The following is a 21170-nucleotide window of genomic DNA, read 5'->3' on the forward strand; positions in this document are numbered from 1 at the left end:
GATAACAATATAAATGCAACCTGAAGTTCTTTCGTTATATGGGATTCAAACTTGTTCAGTGCATCTAGGGAAAAACGTAAGAAAAAACCCACCCTATGATTTCAAGTGAATATGAGCACACTAGGACATAGTTATTAAGACACTGCATAGATTGTTGTGAAATACCTTTAACTACTTACACGATATAAATGTGACCATCTTTATCACCGGTGAGAAAGCAGTGAAAAACATTAATGTTTTGGTTTTGTTTTTTACTCAGGAATAACTGGAAATATGGAAATGTTTGTTGGTTTGTTTTTTTTTCCCCCCACAGTTGCAGAGTATCCAAAATAAATATCCTCTATTTTATGATTACTTTTTCTTTTCATTCTAAACAGTCAGCTTAGTCATGGGACTTCTGAATAGGGTCTGGACACTTGATTACTTGCAATCGTAGATGCTTTGCTTACGCTATGAATAATCAAGCAAAAAATGGAATTTATTAGAACTCAACCCTGCTCCCAAAGTGAAGCAGGAAGTGGCTCCATGAAACTCTTAATTCATTAGATACACTGAGAGTTTTTATATTAATTATATCAATTACACTCAGACCAACGTTCCCCATAACATGATGTTGTTCTTACAAAATATACACATATTCTTATAGAGCCTTTTTCCCCCTGTTTTAGATGCAGTTAGACAGTTGCAGTGTTGTGTGCTCTGGAGTATTCACAGTATGTTCAACTACAATTAACTGTGGAAAAGCAAGTTCATTGCTTATGTATGTTTAAAGTAATAATTAGCTGATATTCGTACTGTGACTTAGTTCAAATTAATCTTTTTTTTCCTCTAAATTTCAAAATGAACTAAACACAAGGAGATCCCTAAACCTCCCTAATCACTACCAGAGAGAAAAAGAACATATTCACAATGTCCCTAAGTTCTGGGCTGTATATTAGACATGTTCACAACATTTTTCAGAGCCTTTGATCTGTGTAACTGGTGATCGTTACGGTATGTCCTCAAATAAGCACTTTTTCTACTACAAAATAAGCAATGACATTATGTATTGCATTTCAAATTTGTGAATAATCTTGGCTCATAAAGCATCCTTGACTCCATCCACAGAGTTTCTAGATACCGTGTCTGGATCCAAACATTTGCTGGAAACTACTTTTAATATGAAGGCAAAACATTTGCTCAATAAAACAGTGTTGACGGAACCACAAAGCTCCCTGGGGACGGTGTCGCCAACAGACAGGAAGAGTCTTTAGTGACAGAGAAAGGAGTTCCCTGGATGGAAAGCAGCACTGTAGGCTCAATATTAGCAACCGTATTTTTCAAATATGCCAACTCCTGGTTTAAAGACGATATAGAAGTTTATGGTCATAATTAAAGGGAAAATCCAAGCATCCCAATGTTAAAATTTTATTAACATCCAACTATTAATGGAAAGAGAAATTACACTGACCTACTCTTACAGAACGAGATAATGTAACACCATGTTATTTTAGGAAGTGAAAGGAAGGATGTTACTGATGGCTTAAGTATTTATATGTGCTAAGGTGAAACAAAAAATGTTGTCCTTACATATATATGGAGTTAATACATATGGACACACAGGACATACAAGCATCAGGTTTTTAAGATGCAAACGCTTATGGCATGTGTCTTATTTTGTCTGTTTCAGACCAAGTATCAGTATTGTTATTTTCACACAACTAGTAACAGGAATAAGCACATACTTGTATCAATGTTAATGCTGAATATTAAGCTGAAAATTAATGCTTAAAGCAGCAAAAGTTAAGCTAATGTCAAACTAAAATAAAATTAGAATGAGAGTTAAAGTGAGATGAAAATAAATCGTTGGGAAGCTACAGCTATCTGCCAGAGTTTCATCATTTATTTTTTTGCCTTTATTTAAAAATAATTCCACTTAGTTACTTCAGGTGTTTTTAATGGTCAACATCACTGTGGATATGAGCTTTGGTCCATCTAATCAGGGAGGAAAGTTGCTGCTTATTCCCCCATAAGCTAAAAATGATGTCATTTTGAATCCAGCCTTCAAGATTTCTCTACAGCCACCCTTCAGATCTCTGCTCCTTTCCATGCCTGGCTTACCTTACTGCCAGTCTTAAGGACATTTTCCTTCTCAGGTGATTTATCTCGACAGCTACGTAAAGCCAACCACAAAAAGTGAAGTACTCAATACACATGAAAAATTGGCAATACAAAATATTCTTTGCACTGGGGCAATGCCATCATACTGTACGCTCTGGAAAGCATACATTTTTTTAGCCTGAAACCTCCAGAGTTTCAATAACTTTTAAAGGCCTTAAACGGTAATAGAATGGAAGATTAATTCAGTTGTGAGATACAGAATTTCATCACTAGTCTCTACAGCAGAAAGATAGCAATGGATATGAAAATAAATTCAGATTATTTACCACTTTGATGCTCCAAATGGCACTGCCAGGAAGCTGTCTGGATTTAAAAATGTCCCGACCTTCTGAAATGTCTGGGGACCAGGAAGGTGGGCTGACTGTATTATTGGTACTCCAAGCCCCCTAGGATACGGTAGGTGAGAAAATAGATGTATAAAACTTCGCAACATAAAAGAAAAGAAAAAAAGAAAAGAAAAAGGCAAGCAACAAAAAAAAATCTGAAAAGCAAAGCACATGCAGGCATAGGCATTTCTACGTTAACCTAGGTAGTCAATTAGTTCATTGAGTAAGAGGAAGGTGGGAAATTTTTAGGTTTTCATTGAAACATACACTAAAACAAGTATTAACCTCCAACTGATGATTAAGTACAACAATGAGTTTTATAAACAAAGTAGAATACAAATCGAAAGCAAGCAATCATAACAACAAATTATATCCCTAAATTTTATTGCATCAAATGAAGACGACAGTGGTTTGAGACGGTAACATCCTCTTTCACTCTTCAAATCACATTTTCAAAGAACAGATGGCCCTAGTTGACTTTTGAGTCTAAACTACTGATGATCACAGTACTAACTGGTTTGAAAAGTGTGTGAAACAAAAGGAATATAAATAAACCACTGGAAAAAAAGAAAATAAAAATAGCCATGGTAATTAACAAAGTATCTCTTTCCTGCCAGTTTGACATAAATAAACCATTCTAAAACACCACTACTAAGGTTTTTTCCACCCCAGTGTTTTCATGTTATGCTGTGCTATCAGATTTTAGTATGTTATTATATACAAGTAATAATAAACATCCATATGGTGTACCAACAAACTCTTTTCAAGTAATTTATTATTATCCCTACTTATATAGTTCCCATCGTGGCGAGACATTGTATAACTCTGTCACAAGAAATACAGCAAAATAAGAGGAAAATGTTAAGCTGGTGAAGAAAAAAGCCTGCTGAAGTTCCTCACATGCATTAAAATCTGTGGAAGACTTTCTAAAACCCTGAGTAAAGGCCGCAGGGGATAACCATCATAAATAACTTCATTCTAATTTTACACGTTAGAATAGTTAAAGAATAGTATGTTTTCCTAAATCTAAGTTTGCGAGAGTAAGGAATAATGAACACCAAGATGAGATGTAAAACAAGATGAAACGTATAGGTTTACCTTCTTGAGAATTACATTTGGCAGTAGAATTGTACAGATGATATGGAACAACCATATGCATACTAATAGTTCGAGCTATTCACACATGCATGACTGCTCACATAGGCAAGCCCAAACACATTCATGCCTTTGAATACGGGTCTACAGAATAATAAGCATTAAGAAAATTGAGATAGCTTTTCAAAACAGGAGGGATTTTTTTTTCCTGAAATGAAATAGTCTTCATCAAGAATGTGTGGGATACAGATTCTGTGCAATCAACAACTCATCAAAACATACATTCATCTCAAACTGTAAATAGGTATTTTGCTAACAGCTGTGCTGACTGAAAAAAATGAAAGGGCTACCCCTCAACCCATTTCAGGCCACAAGGATCATGGGCAAGACCTCGCTAATCCACATAAGGCACAGCCACATTAGCCCAGGTGAGTATGACCCAACATCTCACTTAGACTTGAGCAGATAAAGAAAAGCTCCTATGATGCCTTCTGCTTGCAGAGCTGGGTAGGCAGTAACCTACAGCTGCTCAGACAGAATCAGAACTGTTTGGGTTAGAAGCAACCTTAAAGCTCATCCAGTTCCAATCCCCTGCCACGGGCAGGGACACCTTCCACTACACCAGGTTGCTCCAAGCCCCTGTGTCCAACCTGGCCTTGAACACTGCCAGGGATGGGGCAGCCACAGCTGCTCTGGGCAACCTGTGCCAGCACCTCACCACCCTCACAGGGAAGAATTTCTTCCTAACATCTAATCCGAACCTACCTTCTCTTAGTTTAAAGCCATTCCCCCCTGTCCTGTCTCTACATGCCCTTGTAAGAAGCCCCCTCCAGATTTCTTGTAACCCCTTTGGGGACTGGAAGCTCCTCTAAGGTCTCCCCAGAGCCTTCTTCAGGCTGAACAAGCTCCTCTCAGCCTGTCTTCACAGGGCTCGGTATTCAAACTGGCACAACAGATCCACAAGGAAAAGTTTTTCAGCAACCTAAAAGCCTAATTATGCATAACAGTTCCATTTTGAAAATGCCAACATCGTCCAAGTGGTACAACCCACAGTGTGGACACGATGGTATTCACTATAAATCTGTTTTCTAGGAGTTTAGCTATGCCTGCATGGGAAAGGGAGTATGAACAATACAGCACTTGAAGTTCACAAAAAAACCCAACAAACAAGCAAACAAAAAAACCCTCAAACTTCACAAATAAAAATATAAAACTTCACAGTTCTGCCCACACAAGGTGGTAATGCGACACACAACTACAAACTGCTGCATGCCCAGAAGACTACCTGTGTGTTTTCAACTGCCCAACACTGTCTCCCCACTGCCAAGGTGCTTCCAAAAATACTCTAGCTGAACTGCTAGTGCCAGCAACTGCTCACCTTCACTTCAGTTAAAGTGAGTGTGCTTGATTAAACAGCTTCAAGATTTTGCTATCCCAGTTTTTTGCTTGACTTCAGCTGGATGGTCACCATACAGACCATCCATAGTGGATCAAAAGGATCAACAACCTTTATCGGGAAGATAGTGTTGAGCAGAAACCTTCTGCACCTGCAAACCTAGAGATGGATGATGCTCACATCCAGGACATAAGGGTATAACATTTGTGACAGAACACAGGCACAACTGCACCAAGTCAGAAACAGGGTAAAAAAAGCAAGCAAACTTCCACAGACACAGAGGTTTGATACACCTACACAAACACATTCCTGGGTGGACTCCAATGGAACACACATCACTATCTGTGCTGGCCAGCAAAATGAAACGGCTGCTTGCAGAAAGCAACTCACCACATGAGGTGGAAGATGTCAGATTAGTCTCACCCTACATGCTCCCAAGTTTTCTCCAGGACTCTAAGTGGAACCTCATGGTGACTACAGCAGACCTCTAACACTGAGCTTAGCTGAATCCCACTCTTTGAACCCACAACAGTTTCCACCAGGCAAAAACGACAAGACTGAAGTCTGATTCTGTTGTATGTAGTTTATGAGCCACTTCTGTGTCAAAATCTCATGTTCTTACTAAGCACTGTCACCCTAGTCAGCAATTACATCAGCAGGTCTGTGGCAACAGGAAACTCACCCTTACTATGCTAGCCATATTTTCAATATCAAAGAACATTCCATTTTAGCAAGATAAAAGTTAAAATATCCACTGAATTTTAGTCATTTTCCCTATATTTCTAAAATTTGTAATGAATAGTAACTGTTCTTATAATATGGCAAACTCAAAAAAAGTCTGTATAGCAACACAAAAGATCTGTGTATTGCAGAAACAATCCTTACATCAATCTATAAAAGAGGCAACATGCTGGCTAAGGGTCAAAACTGGAGGTCTCAACCATGCTGAAAATACTTAATCAACAACTCAACCTACCTACTCCTACTCAGGATGTAAAAGATTGTTTTCCTTTCAAGAAGATACACTTTTCTAATGATTAAGTATATTCAAAAGATTAAAAAGCTAATAGAACATTAAACCTGAATATGAAATATTTGGTCTTGCAAAACAAAATCAATTGTAGATGATTCATGAACCATATTGTTAAGAATTAAATTGGAAATTTAATCCAAGCTTTACTGTAGATCAGAAACATTTGAATTCTTGGTCAGATAAACTTAATTAAAAACACACACTTCCACAATACTACGAACAAATGAATTACATCAAAGAGATACATTAATTATATTTTGGCTTTTAATTAATTCCTATTACCACACAACACTGAAGAGAAAGTTCTTTTCAGTTCATTTACATCAGAACCACAGCAATAATTATGTACTGTGACAGAAACAGGAAGTTCTAATTCTCCATCATATTCTAGAGTTCTCAAAATTGAACAACACAGCTGCAAGTAAATTATAACAAAAGGAAACCCAGTGTCAGCAAGGAGATCTCACTAAATTACCACTGACTGTGTTTAGCTGCTTAATGCTTTATGAAATCTACTGCAATTGCAAATGCACAAAGCTGGATCTGCAACTTAGCATTTGATGTAATTTTAGGGTTGTGAACATAATTTAACCAGTTAAAAATATAGCTCTCCTCATTAAAAAACCCCAAACATAAAAACAGTAACAAAACCCAATCCATGAAAAAGACTCTTTTTGATCTTTTTTCCCCAGCATCTACCACTTCAACAACACGCTTAGTCGTACCATGTAATTGAAAACAGCAAAAAAGCTGTAATACACAAGAAAGAGCATATATCTGAAATGTGAACCCATCGTGGTGCTTTGCATTTTTCAGTGTCATTTTAAAATCTCTTAAAACACCCAGAAATATGATCACTGATATCTTCATGATTAAAATTAAATACCTCTAATTATAGTATTTTCCCTGGAATGCATTCTAAAATAATACTTATGGTATAACAAAGACAGTAGAAGGTTATTATTTTCTGTTCAGTATTATTCTACAGACCATTCTCAGCTCTTTACCTACCAGCCTTACAATATGTTGCAACACCCTCCATTTACTGACTTAGATTAGGCTTTCCAGTACAACTTGCTGTAGCAAAAATAACTATTTCAAATTTGTTCAATTCAGATACCTAGAATATACCCAATACCATTTTAAAGTATGCTTCCACAGAAAAAAATTACCTATTTTCCTTGTGAAGATTTATTTCAAACTAGAAATACGTCAGATTAGTCATTAATAAACTTACTGATAATGTCTTTTCAGACTACTACTTCAGAGAAAAGAAATATGAAAGATCAAGAGAGGACGTGCCCCCAGCACAAAGCTGCAGTTTATAGACAAGGGTGGAGAATCTGCATGTTCCATGGAGAAAACGCTGCACAGACACAACTCTGAAGACAGCACTGTAAAAACTTTACCATGCTGGCAGATGCTAGTGAGTATCTCTGCTGTATGAACAACTAAGTTTCAGATATATGTAAGAAACCAATTTGGCTCTGCAATGGAGTAGGATAACAGAAACAAGACAGCACATGGACCAAAACCCACTGGAAGTCAGAGATGATGGTAGGGAGATGGTCCTCTCACTGGGCTGAATGCAGATTTAAAGCTTCCCTGTAGCTGAAGGCATGGATAATACACTATCCTAGCACACACAGTTAGTAGAACTGCACCTTACTGATAGGAGTTCTTATGCTGACACAGAAAAAATACATTCTCCAAAGTGGAATAAGTTTGTACCAGCCAAAGCAATTCTTATCAACTGTACCTACAGACTGATTTATACATAGCAACCCTTTTGTTCAGAAGCTGGATTTTCTCCTATTGTTTCTAACCAAGCAGTGATGTCTGCAAAAATGATAGCGGAGACAGGGGTGGTAATGACGGCAATACTGATAAACACTGCCCTGGAAGAGACTCATGCAGCCTTTTTAAGCAGAATATAGTTTTCAGGGCTTGTGAGACGGGTTTTAGCACTTCCAAAGTATGAGTGATGTAGTGGTGTTACAGAAACATCACTAAAGACTATTACAAATGTAAACTACTAAGATCTAATATAGGAAATCACTTCAGATTACGCATTAACTGTATTAGACAGCAAAACTGAGTAATTATTCAAATATATTTTATTAGCAATTGCATTAACAGATTTTGAAGAAATTTATCCCTTTCATTCAGCCTACTGCCCAGCACAATACATTAAATTTAATGGAAACAAACCCAAATCAGAAACTATTCCAGTTCATGGCTTCCTCTGACTCCAGTGAAGTGTGTGTCTTACAAAACTGAGGAGCAATATATTCAGAATCCAGAGAATTATTTCCCCTATTCTTCTTCCTACAGAGTTCCATAAACCCATTGCAATGGACCATTTATTTATTTATTTAACCAGAGACCATTCATTTCAACAAGGTAAATTACATATTAGAAGATTTATATCTTCTAGGAGAAAGCGAAGAATACTGCCATCTTTGGAAACTGGCTAATGTTGGCTTGTCTTCAGAGTCCACAGATTAATGAGACTTTTAATGAAGTCCCTTCCAACCCAAACCAGTCTATATTCTATGAACCTAAGTAGTATCTATTTTAAATCTTCGTAGTTCTGGACAAGAGACTAGTTCTGCAATGCCAGTTCCTTCGTGCAACCAAAAGAAAGCACCTGTGGAGTCAGTTAGCTCCACGAAGTACAGGAATTCTTTCATCAATAAAAATAACCCAACCCTATTTGTGTAACTTCTCTCCCTTACTTCACTGCCCTGCTGCAAAGAACTCATGCAGCTGCAAAGTAATGTTTGTATCAGATAACTCAGGACTGACACAAAGTGACACAACAGCAATGTGTGTTATTTTTTTGAACAGTCTTCATTTGTTTTCAGTCCTTCTCAAGACAATCTTTCACTGACTTCCATGAGGTGCTGATCTGTGCTAGAACTGCATCATCTACGGGAAGTAAAAAAGTGTACTGGAACTTAAGCCAAAGTCTGCCCATGCTTTTCTTGCCAGAAAATTGCTATTTGCTTCACAAAATTTCAAACTTAATAGCTGTTTAAAGCACAAGACAATTGAAATCAAAAGAAGCCTTCACAGACTTCTAACGTATTTTTACAAGTAACTTGTCCAGTTCTATAGCAGGTACTGCTAAGCTACTAAGTACCTTTTTACTGTAAGAAGTTATTTGTAAACTGTTCAACACATTATATTGATTTAGCACCACAGCTAAGATTCTGCCTTACACCTGACTTCTAAACTGTAATTCAACTCAGTTTTATTTGTATTCCTCACACCACATATTAAGAGGTTAATGTCTATACTCTATTGTACATAGAATATACAAATGGCTACTTTTACAGATGATTTTTTTCATTTTTTAAGCTGCATATCTATTCTGCCAGAGGCATTTACAGTTTGGGTGAGCCTTCATGTTTTCCTCAGCGGGTTCTCTGATCGTTCACTGATTTTATTACCGGTATCATGATACTGGTTCTCATATAGAGCAGGTCAAATTGCACAAAAAAAATAAATACAACTCTTACTGAACATGAAAGAAGACAAATAAACTTCCCCAACAGAAAACCTGAATTCATTTTAGACTGCAAAAGAAGCCCAGCCCTTTTCAATTTGCATGATAAGCTAGGGAAATAATTTTATTCTTTTAAGACAGTACAGAGTATTAAGAAAAATTATCTTTAGACATGCTTGCATATGGGGGTAAAAAAACCCCCAGAGATACTCTAAAACCTTCAAAATTTAGTTTCTTATGTTTCCTGCCTTTATTATATACTTTCAATCCTTTCAGAACAGACTCGCATACCTTTCCCTAAGAACTAAGAATCTGAACCCTTAGGTAACATGTAAAAACGGAAAGCACTGTGGAATCTTCAGAAAAGCATGAAGTCATCAACCTAGAAGCCCCAAAGGCTAAAAATACACTGTCATGAGAACAGAAATGAAACACTAATTTGTCACACTGACATACTTCTTGTATACAGTATTGCAAACACAAAATAAATTCTCAGATTGATCAGCCATTTTCCACAGAACTACACAACTCAAATAGGGAGCAAAATGTAGTAGAAAGTGACAGACTTGAGGATTCTTTTCCCTTATCAAATTTAACCCACGTCAAACCACAACCATTTGTACCAGACGGTTCTTGCATGGTATTTGCTAATGTCACAAAACCACAAAATTATTTATAACAACATTAAAAATGCCAACCAAGAAAATTTCTCAGAGCATAACGGAAACAGAGTTGTAGTGGGTTTTTCTATAAAGTCAGTTTAGGGAACTTTGTAACACACTTTGAAACTCCTAGCCAAAATAAATGGATATAAGGAAAATATTAAGAGGCAAGTTAAAAGGCACAGCGTATGTATATCTGCATTTGTAGCATATGTATGAAAAAAATGTAACAAACTTTCTTTCATTTTGCTCTAAGCATGAATTGGAAGAAACTTTAAATCTCACTAGAGAACCTTTATGATGTCTGACCTTTCAATTATTTAACATGAAATTACTTCATTGAAGAAACATACTACAGACTCACGAGAATAAATGCATGTTATGTTCTAAAAAATAGGTGAGTTTAACGTATTCTACTGAAATGTGAACTATGTGCTTCATAAAAGTATAATGAAACACTCAGCGTGCTTACCTGTCTCGATCTGGGTCTTCCCGGAGAAAACTTGCGTTTGGTGATGGCTGGTTTTCCCATGCCAATTTTTGGAGTGACTGATATATAAGTTGTTGGGAGAGCACTTCCAGCTGTGGAAGGCAATGCTGGGGGCTGACTGTGCTGTACATCTCGTGCAGAATGCAAGTCTAACGAAACATCTGGTAAGCAAGACACATTTGTCTTGTTTATATTAACTGATGGGGGAAGTGAGGGGTAAGTCTCAGCTGGTGATTTTATGGGTTTGTCTCCAACTGGTGACTTATTTGCAACACCTTCATTTGCAGAAGTAGTTTCTACTTCTAGAAGAGCTGGTGTGTCACAATTTTCATGTATTTCTCCTTTTTCTACATCTTTTTGCACTTTTATTATTTCCAGTTGTTCTACAGGGATACAAGTATCTCCTTTATTTTCAGACTCTTGTATTTCTGGCGTCACAGTCATGGTCTCAGGTACTGAAGGCAGAGACCGAGAGTCTACTGTGGATACTTCTGACACCTCCACGCTACCCTGTGGCAGCTGCGTCTCTTCCACTTGTTTGTCTAACTCCTGCTGTATTACAGCTTGAACACCTTCCATCACTTCCATCATTTTCTCAGTCTGACTGTCACCAGATGCTGGTGTCTTTTTAGGAGACATTTCCACTTCAGCTGAATTAATTTCAGCAGAGACTTCTGTTTCCAGTTGTGAAGCCTTTTCTTCTGGTGATATGCCTGTAACTAAGTACAACCACATTAAAGCCTCAGTACGAAAAAGAAAACCTTACACAGGTATACCAGTCAACAAGTATACTTGGTACACATCAAGTACACCAAGTGCTTATCACTTAAATTAATTTAATATGTAGTTTAAAATACACTTCATAAATATCTTTCTTTGTACCTATGTTTATAGTAGTCTATGGTTTTAGTTCATTATTTTTCTTCCCTGGACACACAGCAGAGTAATCACGAGAAAGGAGACCCAAAATTAATTTTTGAGCAATATGATCACACATTTCCAGGTAGGCAGAAGAAAAAGCTTCTCCTTTTTCATTTCTGCATATTGAAGACGTATGCTAGCATAAATTAATGTATTTTAAGCAACCGTCCCAACACTTCTAAAAAGCAGACAGCTAAGAACAGGACAAGTACAAATAAAAAAACATTTTCCTCCTAGCATTCTTTCAGACTTTAGGAAGTGTAAACAGTTGATGCTGGTTTTTAGTTTACTAATGTCTCATGTATTTCTTTCAAAAATATTTGTCTAGCCTTCCCTTGACCCAAATCAAACACCTTTCATGCGCAACCTTCTTCATCGAGGAGCTTCAGAGTCATATATTCATTCCATGGAGAACCACCCTCTTTGCTTTCAATTTGGCTTCTCACATCTTCTTTCAATGGACCCTGATTCTCTTACAGGCCACTTACTTTCTACTACACTTGCACTCTTCTTAAATTCACACTGCTACAACCTCCTCAGCCTCCACAGTTCAAAGCTTAGCATTTAATTATGAATGTGTCTTCACAGATAGTTTTAAATCATGGCCTTTATAACACAGGATGTGATGCATAATGGAGTGATCAGCTGCAAGATTTTTTTTTTTTTTTGCTTTGGCTTTAAATGCAGGTTTCTTGTTTCCCCTTACAGCAACTATCCTCCAACATCGGCTCCGAGTGGATGGAACGTACTGGAAAGTTCTTTGCCATTGGTATCTATCACTAACACATTTAGAGGACTTGATCCAGAAACCATTCTATTCGTATTCTTTTCTTTGGCTGGTACTTCATGTGTGACTGATAAGTTACACAGTTACACATTCCCAGAACACAAATGATCAGCTACTGCAACACACCCTGCCTCAATGAGTACATTTGTTTATTAAACAAATTATTTTTCCTTTACAAAGGAAAAAAGAAAAGAAGAAGCCTTAACTAAAGATACTCATGGAGTTATAACCATGAAGCACATAAACTGGAGGGAAGTTCTACACTGTGCCTCCAAATGCACATGGAGAGATCAATCCAATCCAGTTATTTGCAGCTACAAACAAGAAAGACTTGACGAGAAAGTGTGAGTGCCTGCATGTGGATAGCAATAAATAATGGGGTTTACTGTAAACCTCCAGCGTACAAAACATTTAGCTATACTTCCAGCTTTTGGAGAAAGCCAGTCCCACCAAAAAAAGTAGAACAGCTTTCTCCTATACGAATATTCTGGAGACGATCTTTGCCTTCAATAAAATACTTCAACAAGAAAGTTAATACTCCTGTTTAAGAGCTCAGGCACTAGAACTGATGCAATTTGTCTCCTACTGTTTTCCAGGCACTTTCTCCTCTTGAATTTATAAAGTAAACTCACATAAACCCTACTGAATGGAAAACAGGTTCTGAAGGGTTCTCTACTGGCGTTTTCTCAGACTGCAAAACTTTTCCTTACCGTCTGCAACACATCCAACAGTTGACTCTTGATCAGGGCCATCACCAGTAATGGGTTGTTCCTGAAATGCTGCTTCCTCTCCACCACGTTCCATTTCCATTTCATTTGTACAAGCTTAAGGAGAGGTAAAGAAGTTAAAAAAAATGATATGGCGTTTATTCTATTACTTTGGCATCAAGCAGTTGCTGTCATGATTTGATCTTTTGGCTTAGAGAATGATATTTAATGATGTTATAGCAATTAGAACAAATCAGGTCAAAGAGAGAGTTAGGGAGACTATAGTCCTCCTTAAAGTTAGGAGCCTTTTCCTCATTGACTCTGAAGCCATTTTATAGTTTTCACACAGTGAAAAAATGTCTGTAAAGCAATAATATACACCTAATTGTGAAAAATTCATTTACACATAGTCACTGACTTTTGCATTACTTAATATGAAAAAGTCTTTTTTATTTAAATTCAGGTCTGCTAAATTCTACAGAACTTGTAGCATGAAAGCTACAAATGTTTACACAAATACTACCATAGCTGGTGGCATAGATACGAGGATCCATCTACTTCCAGCACTTAGAACGCATATTTTCAACCCACCTGTTCAACAACATGAAAACTGAATTTTGTTACACTTTAAAACTAGGGTATCATCATGTGTGAGTTCCTCCTATGAAATAAAGGAATTCGCATGGAAAAGGCACTGCTGAGTGCTTCTTTGGCTGACAGTACCATTATAGAGCACAGAAACAGGAAACACTTTTTTTCTCTCCTTGTGTAAAAGCTTTTTCAGTTAAGGAAATTCATTAAAATGCACTAGACAAAGTTAAGAGCAGGAAAAACAAAGCATACAGTAAGCATTAACTCAAAAGGAACTGATCCTTCATGGACGTTAGCACAAAAAAGAAGTCAGATGAATATAGCTTCCTGTTCAGGAAAGTCTTTTTAAAGTCCAAAACCCCAGGAACTATTAGGTGATGCTACTTTTAGCACCAAAAAACTGCTCTCAGACTCTGCGAACTTTAAAGTGGTATTTTAACATTGAAGAAATTATAATTCAGATTGGCTCCAAATCTGATTTTAATGTACAAAAGCGCTCTCTTAGGTATAAAACACTGCGTGACTGTACTGATGTAATAGCCCCAGATTACTCCTAGTAGTCCTGTTCTTCCTTGGGGAGCAGAGTATGCCTGTCAACGCTTCTACTAGCTAGAAATCCTAACAGAACTATGACTTAAAACTTTAGCCTTTCAGATAAACTTGTTACTTATTCAAAAGGGTTTGAAGTAGAAGACTGGGGGTTTTTCCAGTGTAAGTTTTGGATATTACTTGGACATCTTCCAAAGTATTCTAAACACACTGCCTGAGAGTCCAACAACCTCTACTAACCTTTCAGAATGGAAGCGATCATCAAATTTGAAGTCGTCACTCTTTCTAACTCGGTGCACATGCTCACTGACAGAGTTCTTCTGCTCATTTACATACATTTACCTACTGTCACTGCCCTTCCTCCAGGATCACCTTTTTCACCATTTCTTTACTGCTCACGGAAGGTATGCACTTACGTGTACAGGCTAACATCAAAGAGAATGACTTGTTTACACAGAACATCAGTTTGAACACACAAAAATTAGAGTTTTGTTGTAGTCTAACACTCTCCCTTTCCAGGCAAAAATTATCAGGCTTTGGAAAACACAGATACTTAGTGAAACTGAGCTATCAATTTCTTTTAACAAAAGATCAATGCACAAGCATTGCTGTTTAAGTATCAAAGATGCACTTGGCAGTGGTAGTGCCCTTCAATCTGCTAGATTTTACCTTGCTTCCAAATTTAACCACAATTCTACCTGTCTTAGGACATTCAGCCTGCCTGAGATAAGGTACTATCCAACAGAGCATGTGGTATGGAATACACAAAGGCATTCAGTTACGAGTTCATTACAAAGGTCTTGTGGGTGACACACCAGACTCAGAACAAGAGATCCAAGTTCCCTCTGTGCTTCCTTACTGTTACTAAGCAATTTTTACACTTTTCTGCAACTTCCCTTTCCACCTCCTGCTTAATTTGTCTATATAGACAAGAATCTCCCAGAAACTAGATGACTTATCATATACTGCTTTGAAAAAGGACACCTAATTAGAAACTATTTAGTTAAATATACCTGTCCCTTGAACACAGTACAGCTTCCACTGCTGTGTCCTACTTGGACATAGTGAGAGGAATGGGCACCAAGAAACCAACAAGTACCAAGAGGGAAATAGGAAAACTGGATGTCTCCAGTAACATCTACCAGAAGTTGGTTTGTGCCTGGTAGTTAGGCATAAATAAATAAAACAGACTGTCAAATGAATACATTTCTGAACTGTACCACAGCTAAAGAAAATACAGAAGTTTGCAGCTACAGGCTGGGAAGCTAGAGCTGGAAAAGTTGAGACCCACCATTAAGGTGCTTACTTGCTCATGTTCCTCATAGAAACCCTGAAGCCAGAAAAGCATACTGAGAAGACAGCTCTCCCATGGATTGCTTGAGAAGCTGCTGCTAAATAAAGAAATGGCTGAACTCCACAAAGTATAGTATGAGTGGATGGTTCACAAAAGACTTAGTGGGACAGATGCAGATATTTATATGTTATCATTTTGGAAATATAAAGATTACGTTTGATTACCTGCTATGCTGTCAGGTTCAGGAATGAGTTCAGAAGTGTCCATTACATCGCATGACTGAGTCTGATCCCCTTCTCCTTGCTTACAAAGAGTGCAGATGTAATCTTTCAACTGAGACTCCAATTCACTACCTGGACATCTGTCACATTCTACGTGAATCCACCTGGGGAGATTAATTTAGTGTGACTATGATGTTAATAAATCATATTTAATAAATAAAACTATAAAGTAAGCTAAAAATCAATTAAAAAATAGCACTGTTTTCCATTCCAATGGGAAACACAAAATTTCAACCAATGCTTTACTATGGAGAATTTTAGAGAAATAAGCATGATATGTCAGTACGTCAAGCAATGAACAAATTTATATATGATGACCTAAACTGTCATTAAAGCCCATTGGACACTACAACATCTATAGAAATATCAAGACATTGCACAGCAAGATCCTATAGCATTTAATATGAAGCAAAATCTACATTCTTAAAAGGTGTCTAATATATATATATTTTTTTTAATTACTGCCATAACAAAACACACAAAAAAATAAACCAACAACACATACTTGGATTTTTTTAAAAAACAGACCACTAGTAACAACAGTCTTTAAAAGTTAGGATGATGACTCCTCTAGTCTGCTTACTCACAAATCACACGCAACGCAAGAAGCAGCAGCACATTATTTCTCTGTATACCTCAGGTAACTGCCAAGTAATACTTATTTGCTAAGATTAAAATAAGACTACCTACTATTGTTCACAGTATTTAGGGATGAAGGATGAAGATGTTGCACAAGAAGATACTATAGCACCATACATCAAACACAGTCTACACCCTTCACAGAAACGCATCACTGTCATACAGCTCATCGTAGGCTTTAGGCATTTTAGTACAACTAAGCAAAACTTAGGATTCTTACCTTTTGCACATGTGACAATGCAACATATCTTTCTGGAAGTCTTGGAGGCACAGTTTTTCACAGAAAGGACAAGATAAGTTGTCTTGCTGTTGGTAACAACTGTCACATACCAAACAATTATGGTGCCACTGACAACTTGTTCGTGTGCCACACTCAGCACATACTCTACAGTTCTAGAGATCACAAGAATTTAGTTATTAATTATGATATTTCACAATGTGATAGAACTGCCATTAACTGACAATTTCCTGTTTTGAATTAAATAAAGTTTCTGTCCTTGATAACGCTAATAAAATATCCAGGATCTGACAACAGAGCATGAAGAGCCTGTGAAACAGCAACAACAGTTTCCTCTCACTACTCCCTGACTTGAAAGGAGTATTTCTTATGAGACCAAACTTTTTTACTCCTAATCTCAGTCATCTTATAACTGTCTTAAACTAACTATGAAATTATATACACCTTATATATGGGGACTTCTCTTGTCACACTGAAATTTTATTTTTATTATTACTTACACTTACTCACAAAGTTACTGACAAAACAAATTCATCCTGCCCTCTTCAAATGCAAAGGAACCCTTGAGCAGCAGAAATGCTGTTCTGGTAAGCAAGAAGTAGTTATATAAGAGCCTTCAAGTAGGGATTACATATACTACTGCAGAGGTTTTAGTTTACATTAGATCATGAGAGCAGCTGTCGTTAAGTGAAGGTTATCCACTCCACCTGGATTCTACACCCCTCTTTTCCCCTCTGGGGCTTGATTTCCTGTCCTACATAGGCTGCTTCAGCCACTGCACTGACAGCTACACTCACAGAGCAGCTGTAGACCCATGTGATTACATACAAGTGTGACTCCTTCCCAAATGATACCCGAAACAGCAGTCTGCAATACACCTAGAACAGCATAATGTGGATAACAAATCTGGGCTGCTGTAATGACAAGGAATTATTCTGACACCCCCTTCAACTTACTTTACATTTCCAACCATTTGTTGGTACAGCGTCCATAACTGGCTGTAGACAGAAAGTATGGTAGCCTTTGTCACATGTATCGCACACCAGCATTTTGTTGTCTTCCCCAGAATGTCTAAGAAAAGTAACAAGTGGTTAAAAAAATTATTTAAGCAAGCCATAACAAAGTATTTATTTAATAAAAAGTCTAAACAAGAAGACACATAGCTGAGCACATGAAAACATACGAATGCCATTTACAAATAGCTCCAAAGATCATGCCCTCAAATTCGTATTTAAGTAGGAATGAAGACCACTACACTTACTTTGACAAGTGCTGAGTCTGTGCAGCCATTCCGACTCCTAGAAATCACTCCACTTTCATTTACACATGTGTAGGCAGATTTAACAGCTTTTCTGTACTGAAATCAGCTCCAAATCTGAAATATGTACTTTATTTCTTTCAGAAAAGAACATGCAATTGTGCTTGTTCTTACAGTCTGACTGTATTTTTCTCAAAGAGAAAAACCACGCTATCACCTCTGACTACCAGAGCTCCTACAATGTCAAACGATATGACTGCAAGAGCAAAATAAACATTGAAAGAATGTATTTCAATTTGCCTACAATCCTGTATTACAGAGCTCCACCACAAATTTCAGTGATAAAATAAATTCGCAGAAAATAAGACAAATAGTGTGGTAACATCCAAAGGGATTATATTCTGCCTTAGTTTAAATAAATTAATTCAATAAATAAGTATGCAACAAGATTTGCCTTGAAAAAGCTTCACAATATATGACATAACACATACTAGATACTACTTCATTACCTGGGAGACCTGATTATTTTGAAAAGCAATAAATGCTCTCTCTTTGCACGGAGCTATGCTTAAAATGCTATTTTTCAACGCTAGCATAAAACTGCCATACTGCATGAAGTAACAGGTGTGAAAACATCACATTTTCTTCTAGTTTTCCACTAGAGAGATGGTTTGTTAGCAAATACTGTAATTACCCAGTTCAACATTTGTAGAATATGCTTCACTATTATAACTTCATTGCTGGCATTTGCTACCAGCAGCGTGTGATCAGGGAACAATCTTCTTTGAAGTGGGTGAATGAATGCTAGCAAATACCAAGTGTTCTGCTTGGAAAACAGCAAAGCACTGTCTGATCAGGTACATAAGGCAGTAGTGAAGTGGCTTTTTCCCTTCATACTGTCCCAGCTGATCTGACTCAAGTTGAACAAAACTATCATTTCTTTTCTAATAAGCTTTTTTAAAAAAGCAAGCAAAATAACCCTGCAGTGCCCATCAGATTAAGTTACATGAGAAAAGCGTACAAGTAGAGTTTTCCAAGAGAACCCTTATAATACTGCAACAATTCTGTTTTGTTCACTCAGTATTCGTTCGCTAACAATTCAATCACGGCCACTCATGTCACTTTTTTTTTCCTTTGTTCAACTAAGCCATGTTTTTGTTTTCATAATGACTCATTAACTGCCTCTGAAAGGTATTACGAAATAGGAGAGGGCCTAATGCAGGGGACCTACACCCAGTATGTAATATATGCACAGTTTAAATATCAGCTGAGTAAGAGCACGGGTTCCCAGACTGTAAAAGCACTACAATAAGCTAATTTGTTCATGTGGTAAAATTGAGAAGAATCTCCCTGTATAAAAGAATGAAAAAGTAAGAAGGTTTTGCTGCTCTCCAGAACCTGCCAAGATAATCGCAACTGCTATTGGTTATATTATGCAGGAGTTCCAGCTCAGCTCTTTTAGAACAAAGTTCCCAATGCAAGGGTTTATTCAACTATTTCTTATGATATTGTAACAGATACATCTGGACAAATCATCTACATATTTTGGAAAAAAGAATGGTTAATAAAACAGGTACTTTAAAATCAGAGTACACAAATCTCATACTGTCCTCCTCCATGACCTTTAAGTCTCACTTACTTGCAGTTCTGGCACACTTTGCAATCAGGACACTGCCAACCTGCTCTTTTTAAAGGTGTAACTTGTATGTCCAGGCACATCCCATGGTAGTGCTGACCACAGGTAGTACAAAAAAGTTGATCTAAGAGGTCTCCAGGGCTGTCGCACACGGCACAATTTGCTTCTTCCTTTGCTACAAAGAAATCATTTTTTCAATTATTATTTCATTCAAAATCATGAACAATCCACTGAAGCTAATGCAGCCAAGAAATTCATTAGTAGTTCTTATTCATACAAAATTTGATCGTTCTTATGAAATTCAAATTTAATTAATATATTTAATAACAACTCCTTTAATATGGTTTTCCAATATACTCAACTAATCTCGTAACAAAAGTATTTTAATTTTAAACCTTAATAAAGTCTTACCAAAAGAAGTACTTTTGTTCTCTGTAAGATAGAACTGGGAGCTTTAGGACCAACTCTTCCTCAGAACAAGTACAAAATAAAGCTTCTAACAAACCTAAGCCTGTTCTTTGGCTGAAGCGATTGCATAACGTTTGCTCTAACTTGAGTTTGGGCAAGAAAGCAAGCCTACCAATTTGAACTAAAATCTGACAGAAGACAAACTTCATGAGAAACCCTTCCCATGATCTGTTATTAAAAGAAAAAGACGAAAAATGCTAACTCTGTTGTGCATCACTCTCAGTCTTTAAACAGAAGAGCACAAACTTGGATCTTTGTCATACCTGAACATCAGTGAATTCTTGGTTACATGAACTGGGAAAACAGGTCTCAACAAACACACTCTTAAGCTGATCCTACCACAGAGCAAGCAGTTTTCTCTAAAACCTGGTATTAATTGTGTCATTTTAACACTGTGTACTTACATCTTTCAGGAGCCTGATCAATATGGTCTGGACAAAGGAGGGACAAGTTACTGAAATCCTGAAATGTGCCTGCTCCAGCGGCACAGGGGTAATGGTACATCTGGGTACATTTCTCTTCACAGCATTTGATAGTGGCTCCAAGGTGCTTACAATATGCACATCGCTGAAAAACAAACATAACAGCACATTCAAAACCTATTTTTTCTTGTCGTTTTTCAGCCAGATCTGTTCCCCAGCCTCACTTAACAAACACCTTGGCCAGCAGAAGGCAGTGAATACTGAGGAGAAGGAAACTAGTGGACTCTCTTTCAGTGGCACTCCCAGATCCTTCCAACTTACAATATTTATAACAAAACCCTCCCTAAATGCACTCTCATGACCAAGAGTCTTCTTGAAACAGAAAAGCATTTTTCTTCTATATAACTTGAGCTATGCCTTCAGCAACAAGGCTTGGAGACTTATTCTCAGTCACAAAGGCAGACCACACTACCCTGTCAATAGGTTGTAACCAAAACCCACATAGCTCTGGTAAGTTGCAATGTAAAACTGTAGACACTGTAATCAGAAATGCAAATGAAATACCATGTTCTACTCAAAATCTTACTGACATTATACAATTCTCTCTGGGATGATAATGCATTACATAATCTAGCACTTTCTTCTCATATCTCCTTTCAAGGCTACACAAATATCACCACCAAACTTTGAGAAGTCATAAATAAGC

At 37.2% G+C, this 21170-nt stretch overlaps 1 protein-coding gene across 1 annotated transcript in view; it reads right to left on the reverse strand.

The window, feature by feature from the left end:
- The window catches only part of LOC104412482 (histone-lysine N-methyltransferase 2C-like), a gene marked incomplete at its 3' end in the record, with an annotated part of 87303 nt that extends 66697 nt beyond the window's left edge, over window positions 1-20606 (reverse strand). Inside the window, 8 exon segments of the mRNA XM_010023216.1 lie at window positions 2427-2546; window positions 10656-11392; window positions 13092-13205; window positions 15747-15907; window positions 16663-16835; window positions 17637-17751; window positions 19578-19749; window positions 20447-20606. Coding sequence (XP_010021518.1) covers window positions 2427-2546; window positions 10656-11392; window positions 13092-13205; window positions 15747-15907; window positions 16663-16835; window positions 17637-17751; window positions 19578-19749; window positions 20447-20546 — 1692 coding nt within the window.
- Window positions 20607-21170: the final 564 nt, after the last annotated feature.

Source organism: Nestor notabilis, unplaced genomic scaffold (assembly GCF_000696875.1).
Source record: "Nestor notabilis isolate BGI_N333 unplaced genomic scaffold, ASM69687v1 scaffold12671, whole genome shotgun sequence".
Classification (NCBI taxonomy): domain Eukaryota; kingdom Metazoa; phylum Chordata; class Aves; order Psittaciformes; family Psittacidae; genus Nestor; species Nestor notabilis.